The 8,721-nt window shown below is 41.3% G+C and overlaps 1 protein-coding gene across 1 annotated transcript in view; it reads left to right on the top strand.

Moving 5' to 3' along the window:
- The first annotated feature begins 574 nt into the window (after positions 1-574).
- LOC138017520 (DBH-like monooxygenase protein 2 homolog) overlaps positions 575-8,721 on the top strand; it is a 24,230-nt gene continuing 16,083 nt past the window's right edge. Inside the window, exons 1-5 of the mRNA XM_068864584.1 lie at positions 575-680; positions 1,614-1,699; positions 3,380-3,418; positions 3,659-3,718; positions 6,605-6,729. Of these exons, the coding sequence (XP_068720685.1) occupies positions 575-680; positions 1,614-1,699; positions 3,380-3,418; positions 3,659-3,718; positions 6,605-6,729 (416 nt within the window). The remainder of the gene's footprint in view (positions 681-1,613; positions 1,700-3,379; positions 3,419-3,658; positions 3,719-6,604; positions 6,730-8,721) is intronic.

Raw genomic sequence — 8,721 nt, 5'->3', positions numbered from 1 at the left:
TTTTCAAGTTTGCAGTCTCAATCCCTACGGAATCATGAACGCTTTTCATTTCATTCGGATGCTTTGTCCATTGAGCTACTAGAGCTCACTGGGGAACTAGGGGGTTTTTATCTAGGTCTGCATCTCAATTCTACAAATGCATGAATACTGAGATTGAAAGGTGTAATGCACCCGTAAGAAGGATAGCATACAAGTTGCTTGGCAACGGGCGAAAGGACAGCTAAAACATCATAGTCCTAAAGTCAGTGCTAGGCAGGATTCGAAGCTACGACCTCTGTAACAGCTAATCTGAGAGACATGACATTCAGAACCCAAAGACCAGTTGGACACATTGTCCATTCAGGACCTAGATAAAAACGACCTGTAGTTTCACAATGAGTTCTAGTATCTAATTGGGTAGAGCTTCCGGCAAAAGACACAAAATAGTCTCGTTGCACCATTACCAAAGAAAGCTAAATAGCGCAAGTCCCAACAGCGACAGTCGATCGTCGACGAAATATCTTTAGATCTGTTATTAGGTCCCTTTTTCGTCAATCAACATTTGTACATGCAACATAATTATCTGTGTCTGCGGATGTTGGCTGCAAACCTCTTATTCTGTCTTAAGGGCTTCAAAGGATCCAAGCTACCAGAGGGAGGAATCAATGTATTCGCTTCTCTGCCACACACGCATCTGACGGGTAAATAATAAATTTACTTGAACTAGTAGTAGAGAGAGCGTTCCCCGACTTACGCTTGTTGGGGCTTTCTTTGACATGGCTCCGAAATGCCAATTATAAGGAAATTGCCGTGGCAACGACGAAAAGGTACGCGACGGGACAAAGTGGGCGGATGTCTCTATTGTCTTCTGACACGGGGTGATTCCCTTTTCTGTGCCAGTACATGATAGGACTTCAGGGCACAACAGATACGTTCTGGGACGATGTTTGACCCAAGCGAGGATAGGAAAGCACCAGTTGCCACCATTCTCGTCACCAAAGCATCGGATCTTATGACTGGGCACGTCCCTCAGTCATGCGCAAAAAAGAAGAGCTCTGGGGTCGAGATTGCAGTTGCCACCAACCTACTGCATGTACTGCTAGACATTCAAGTCGACAACAAAGCATGCAACAGCACTAAAATCAAATCTACGTTGTATCGGCTATGGCTTAAAATATTTAGTTTCTCAACTTGTAATTACGCCGATCAGATCAAGCCACTGATCCAACGTACACCGACAGGAAGATTGTCCACGGTTGCTTGCTTCAAAACTCTAACGTTTTTGAGACGCAGATGGCAACCCGAAGTGAGCTTTATTCCCTTTCAAACTTGTCTTCACACAACCACATTTATATTGCTAAGTATATTTTCTCCATCAGAGATGATTAGTAACATCGTGGAGACACTATTGTCCTGGCATAGCATGCAAAATGTTTACTTCCGGTTGCCGTCCGCGTCTCAAAAACGTCGTGTACTATGGCTTGATGAAGCCGCAGTGGAACTACAGTGGTCAATACCGGCGTCGAGATCAGCGATCGTGGGACAAGCGCCCGAGCGAACAGCTCAACTATATTAATATGAACCAAACGTGTGGCGATTTTTGTGATACGAAGAATAATGTTGTGTGTTTTTAGGCCGCAAGATCTTTCTCCGCCACATCAGAAATGAAGTAGAGCTTCCCGAGATAACTAAAGACTATCATTATGATTTTAACTTCCAGGTAATTCACGTCTCAAAGGGACCATATAAGTCAATCCAGTTTGGTTTACGAAATAGCTCTCGTAACGACTCCATCAATTCCACAGCCGGCTTTGTCTCCCTACATTTGTTTTAAGGCGCCCGCAAATGCGGAAACATTGTTGCGGAAGCAAATGTTTCCCCGATTACGGCCCCAAGAAATATTTGTTGCGAAAGCAAAAATGTTTCCTCGTTTGCGTTCCAGGGAAACATTTCGGGAAACAATGTTTCGGCAACAATGTTTCCTCGTTTGCGGGCGCCTTTATAATGAAAACTTTTATAGAAAGGAAAGATGATATTTAAGCCTTGTTGTCAGTGAAGTCCGGGTATTGATATATCGATCAAAACGTGGGATATTGGTTTTGCTGACTTTAGTGCGGCACGCAAGTTTTTACGCTCATCGCACTTAAACTAAAGGAATCTTTGCTGACGCCATTGTTTACATTTTGTTCCATTATTAAACATACGAGGCTTCGTGTTAATTACAAATTGACTTCAAAAGGTAAAAGGAATAGTTAAACTTAGGGCCTGTTCACATGGAGGTGGGCGACTCCGGGTAGGGGAGGTACCCCCACCTTCCCCGTAGAAAAAAAAACTAGCCTTCACATGTAATCTTTATAGCCTGGGGGCGCTGGAGTGAGGTTTCCAAATGCTTCGGCGGAATATTCAAACTAAAGATAAATACCCGGATGAACATCACCCCAGTCAAGCGGAGTACCCCCACCTTTCGCATTCACACTGACGGGGAAAACTTACCCCACCCTAAGCGGGTTACCCGGCCAGGCTAACCGGGCAACCCGCCTCGTTGAGGTACCCCACCTCTCATGTGAACACGATCGTGAAAAAAAGAGAAATTGGTTACCCCACCTATCCAGGGTCACCTACCTCCACGTAAACAGATCCTTAGTTAAATCTCCAATTCGGTTAAAGCCTTTTGCCTTTGATAACGAGGGAGTTATTAGCCATCAAAAACTGATAAATTCTTGTGCGGCAAATTTAAAGTGCTAGTGATCCATACATTATTTGTAAAATTTCGAATTTTCAAAGCATCCATTGCTCAGAGATTATCTGGTGTATAGATCAGGTTCAAATTTTCAGAGATATCTCATTATGCAATGCACTTTCAGTAGTCATTACTTTATTCTCAGTAAAGACGTTCCACACCTGTGGAACTTTCGATACGAGCTAATAAATCGGATACCATAGAAACATAGAATTCATTCAGCTCTGCAGCCAAAATCTTCTCGTAAACATTGTTGAGTACTGGCAACACTGTAACCGACCTGTAGTTTGCCTTAATCAATTCATCTTTTTTAAATAGGGGAGTGACTTGCCCCATAGATTGACAGAGGAGGTATTTATATTAGCTAGTGGCCCAGCAATCACAAATCATGTCGTGGCTGCATGATTTTCGGACACTGGCCGTATTAATACTAGAGGGCGTCTATAAGACGTCTTCTAATAATTATCCTCTTTAGGTGGTTTGTCCGGGGCCAGGAGCCAATACAGTATTTGTTAACGTAAGTGTTGCCTCAAAGAGCGCCAGCAGCTTGTTCGTCCATGTTGATAACGGAATAGGTGGAGGTCTGTAAATGCCGACAACAGTAATCCAGTTCTTTCCAACCTTGACGTCTAGTACTAAATCTCTTTCATCTATTCGCAGGAAGTTCAAACTTTGCCGAAGGAAGTTCACATTGCTCCAGTAAGAATTACTTTTGAAACGTTATTCTCCTTCTCCTCCCTCCCTGAACACAATTTTCCCTGACCATTCCTACCTCAATCTGAATTGCTAGCTAAAGAAGACTTCAGTTGGATTAAAGGAAATATCGAACTTGGCTTGAAAGTCCCTCAGTTAAAACCTGTTGCTAACTTTTCTCTTAAAGATCTTTTTAATCGAAAGCCAAATAATATGTCTAAAAAAAGTTTCATAATTTGTTCACAGGGAGACGCCTTAATAAATGTGTGCGTCTATGACTCGACGGATAGAAATGATTTCACACGGGTAAGTATGGCGAGTCAATTTATGCCGTCAAGAAATAATCAAAGGCAGTCACACAACAATCTGCTTCAACGAAGCTGCTATTTCATTCATCACTCTTAACCAAGAGTAACAAACTCCTCTCTACTGGCGTAGAGTCAGGTTTTGCTTTCCGCTAAAGTTAACAAGAAGACGGTAAGGAGATCTGCCATTAAATATTTACAGCTACGCGTTTTCAGTGAGTTGTTTAGTTTGTCACAGTACACACTAAATTCGGGGCTGGGTTAATTTCTCTCTGCTTCCACAATCCCTGACCCGGTTAAGTCGGGTCTCTGAGAAATGGAGTAACGGGTATCTGACTAAACTTGCGCTCTTCAAAGTTTAATATCCAGCGTGGTTTCTTCGTAGTTTTTGTGTCTCATACTAAGTTATAGCTCTCGGAACCGTGGAAAAATATAAAACTTGTAGGGTCCTCAGCGTAGAATTTTCCCTTTCGTAAACAATCGATGCCATTTGGACGAGACTTAGAACAATTTTCACTGTTAAGTTCGTCTTTTCAAATGAGGAAAAATACTTAATCTAGGACTAGATTAGCAGCGTATGTCACTTCCTTGTCTATGGAACCAGCGCCCGCAGTGCGCGCGGCAGTCAAAACTGTACTATCCTGGGGCCCGTTTCTCGAAAGTCCCGAAAAGCCCCTTTGTGAAACTGCTAACCGCTTCTTTTGGAAAGCCGATCTTTTAACATGTTTTCAAGCCAACTAAAAGAAACATGTCCGTAAAGTTTGACGACTTACATCCTCTCCGTTCTTGAGATACAGAAGAAATTGTGACACCAGAAAATGGCCCGTAAAGTTTCGGGACTTTCGAGAAACGGGCCCCTAATGATCATTTTGCCTTTCATCGGAAACGGTGCATTTTTGTGCGCAAACGACCTTGTTGTCGATCTACCCTGTCGAAAGGACGCCACCAAAGTCTTTTTTCGCGAAGTTAACACAAATAAATACATTATCAATAGAGTTTTGACGTCTTCTTACACTAGATTTGAAAATATCATACTGAATTCGTCTTAAAATAGTTTAGAAAAAGCACAAATAACAGCCAAAGCACAACAGCTGACGTTCGAAAAGCCGCTCGCCGGCAACCCAGTTTTGGGGCCAAAGTTTGTTGACAAAAAAGTTGCCACAAAACGTGTTAAATGGTTTTCTGACCCTTTAATTGCGAACAATTGAAGTGACGTCAGATAGCACAGTTTTTCCCGCTCGCTGAATTCTGATTGGTCAAGTTAAATTTCAGTAGTTCTCACCGTATGCACGATTAGAATTAAGAAAAAAAGTAGAACAAGTTGATCGCACGATGTCGAGCTCGGTTCAATGGCTTAAGAGCAAATGCACTAAGCCTCTGCACTACCGAAACGACGGCTTCCAAATGGCAATTTCAAAGTATTTAAATGAAGCTAACTCTAACAAGTTATTGAAAGCTAACCGAATAAAAAGGCTTGGTTACTAAGAATGGCATCGACCGTCAAAATTGACATCGCTTGTTTACGAAAGGGAAATTAGCCTCAGTGTCAGTTCTACTGAGTGTGTAATCACGTTAACAAATGATTGGTCTTCTCAAATCAGGACGGCACAAGAAAAAACAAAGCAATTAAGTGTCTATCGTTTGACTTTATCGTGGCTTCCCTATTTTGCATGTGCGTTGACCAGTTAAGGGAATACCGTAAAATTTCGGTTAAAAGCCCCCCCGCCCAAGCCCCCCTGGTCATAGGCCCATCTCTTTGGAAACAAAAAAATTCATCCGGTTATAAGCCCCCCTCCCCAGATATTAGCCCCTCTCCAGTCTCCAGTTTTCCTTGTTTTCTTAATATGAAGTACTCTTGTAGAACTCTGTACTACTTCAAACACAAAATTAGGAAAGATTGCGGAACAATAATAAATGAGAGAATTCAGTGCAGGAAGCCTCGCCGCCGTGAACTAGACATTAAAATTTCTAACAATGACTGCGAAGATGAACTCTGAGCTTCCGGTTTGTTGCATTCCGGTTACGTTCACGTTGCAGAAGAGGACTGAATAGTATCCCATAATGCATAGCGACTCCTTTCATATTATCAGCTGAAATCGTAACGTGATCACCCGGGGGAGGTACTGCCATATATAGACTATATAGGTATGTGCCGCTGTGAAGGGTTTTGTTTTTCAAAAGTTTACTCTAGGATAGAGTATATAAATCATAACCTTTCGGTGTAGAATAGGGTATCATTTTCACGAAACTGACCAATCGGTTCAAGATTTTATCAAAACTTAGGAAACCAGAAATTCCCACTCAATAATATAAAAAAAGTTAGACACTACATTAAAATAGCTAGACACTACACATACACCTGCAGGCTTGGGAACAAGATTCCTACGCTGCAGGTGTATATACAGGTACTTATGAACTCGATTGAAATTGAAAAGCAGATTGCATTCCACAACAACGGCTCAAACGTCTTTGTACGGAAATGGTCTCGCTTTAAAAAACAAAATTAAAAAAAAAAAAAAGAAAAACCTCTCACAAAATCTACTAACTATACATAAGAAGCGTAAATAAGCCCCTCCGTTTAAAAGCCCACGCAAAACCCGTTGCGAAATTGTATAAGCCCAGGGCTTATAACCGGAATTTTACGGTAGTAGTATTACAAATAGCTTAGGACTTGCTGATCTTGCCGTTAGCATTATACACCGTTCACTGGCAGTTGAGGCGGCGTTGAATCCGAAAACTTACAAACCGGAGATTCTTTTAAATGATGTTTAAGTTAAATGTTTCTCTACTCATTCCTTTACCCACTCTCTCCCTCAATTGATTTTTTCTTTCAGTCGTCCATTTATTTATTTATTTATCCATTCATTCATTCATTCCTTTGCTTTAGGGAGGTCTTGGTACAAGAGACGAGATGTGCCTCTCATTTTTGTTTTATTATCCCAAAGTAAACACTTCTTCATGCCTGTCAAGTGAGCAGCCGGCGAGGCAAAAATGGAACGAACAATACGTCAAGTAATTATTTCGAAATCTTCCCTGCTTATCTGTCGGTAGTACTGTGCACGTGCGACCTTTGCCCCAAAAGCACATTCTCGCCGGTGTTTTAAATTCTGCCACTTTCGCAGGGTATTCAAATTAACAAATAAACAAGCCTCACCTGTGATCTGTTCTGTTTTAAAGTACGCAGGACTGAGTAGATAGAGCAAGAAAGAAGTGTAGGGGAAACACGAGACCGTCTCTTCTTCTTAAGTGCTCTATCCTCTTCCTAAGTGCTTTACAACTTGTTTTATAATAAGGAATTCCTTCATAATTTCCTCACACATTCGGCTGAAATTTCCGGAGAACTTTATTTTCCAAATCCTACGAGTGGCGTCAGTCATGCATCTGTACTCTCGCAAAGCACACTAAAACAGACCAATCAATGGGTCAAAATATTTTATTGCATGGTTAAACACGACCAAAGCTGTCAAAATGTCAAGCAGTCAAAGTTAAGAAACCATCAAATGCAGGTTCGAATTTTTCGCTCATTGTGTTAAGCCATCCCTTTTTTTTTTTCGTTTAGCGTCGAATGCGTTTCCTGATATTGGGTCGGTCGGTCGGCTTTAAAAAAATCATAAGCAGTCTCGGAATTGGAGGCCTGGTACCCCAGCATCATAGCTGTGGATCAAGGAGAACCCAAAATCAATATGGCGGAAAAGTTGGTGGATGTTGTGGCAAAATTAAGACAGCGTGGGAAAAAGAGTGAAAAAGGATCAACTACCGAAACTCCTATGCGACATTAAAATGGTTTAAAAACGTCTTTACCTTTTTTTTTTTGAAAATGCCAAAAATTTGGGTCGGTCGGACGACGCTAAACGGAGAAAAAAAAGGGGATGGCCTTAACGTTGTTGTTAACACAATGATGACAATTGGAAAACAAGCTGCTTAACGAGTGTGGCTGGTAAACAAACTGCTACTGCGTTCGTTGTGCTGTATGAATGAACCACAGTGGAATTATAGGAAGAAGATCCCCAGAACAGATCACAGGCGAGGCTTCTTTATTTGTTTTGTAACAGAGAATTTTTTAAATTTCATCACGTACTCGGCGAAAATTTTCGGAAAACTTTATTTTCCAAATCCCACCAGTGGCGTCAGCCGTGCAGTTGTACTCTCATAAAGCAGGTGGTTTTAACCATTCAGAGCGTGCGTTAAATCGAAACATTATTATAATTCTAAATAACACAGTTTTTTTATCTTTAAAATACATTTGAGCCCATCATTATCATTATCATTATCATTAAAGAATTTCTCCTCTAAATATGAGACAGTGTGGTCCAAGGTTTGTATACGGTTGCAACAGGTTCGAATGCTCGAGAATTCAACAACCAACTGGATGCTTCCTGTCAGATGGGATTTTTAACCGCATTGTGTTTTTTGTTTTAAATATTTCCCTCCCAGTTCTTCGTTGTAAAGCGCATTTGAGCACGGTATCAACATAGCAAAAGTAATGTATAAATGGTACCCAAGAAAAAAAGGCACGCCATGGATTGAAAAATACTGTATTGGCCGAGAGCCAATTTGCGGTGTTTTGCTGGGGCAAATAATATTCTGCTCATGCGTAATTGAAACCACGCTCTTGTGTGAAAATGGCAGTTCGCTTTCCTGAGCTTTCAGAAAGTGATTTAATTGTTGAGAATTGTGAAAAACAAACTCAATCATCGAATGACAAAAAATCCTCGCAGATCAATTATTTGCCTCAGCCTTCGGCTTTGGCAAATAATTGATCTGCTTGCCACTGACAAATCACGATATTTTGCTCAACCTCGCCCAATAGTAGACCATATTCGTATTCTCGGTATTGGACTGGAACTAGCTTGCAATGGAGGCTAATGCGGGGGAATATATTAGAAAGTATTTGCATTTGAAAAGATTCCCCCGCATTAGCCTCCATTGCAAGCTAGTTACAGTCCAATACGGAGAATACGAATATGGTCTATTGTTAATTGTTCGCTGGTAGGTGGTGTGTCC

The sequence above is a fragment of the Montipora capricornis genome, chromosome 9, assembly GCF_036669925.1.
Source record: "Montipora capricornis isolate CH-2021 chromosome 9, ASM3666992v2, whole genome shotgun sequence".
In the NCBI taxonomy this organism is placed as follows: Eukaryota; Metazoa; Cnidaria; class Anthozoa; order Scleractinia; family Acroporidae; genus Montipora; species Montipora capricornis.
This window is presented reverse-complemented; position numbering and strand designations above follow the sequence as displayed.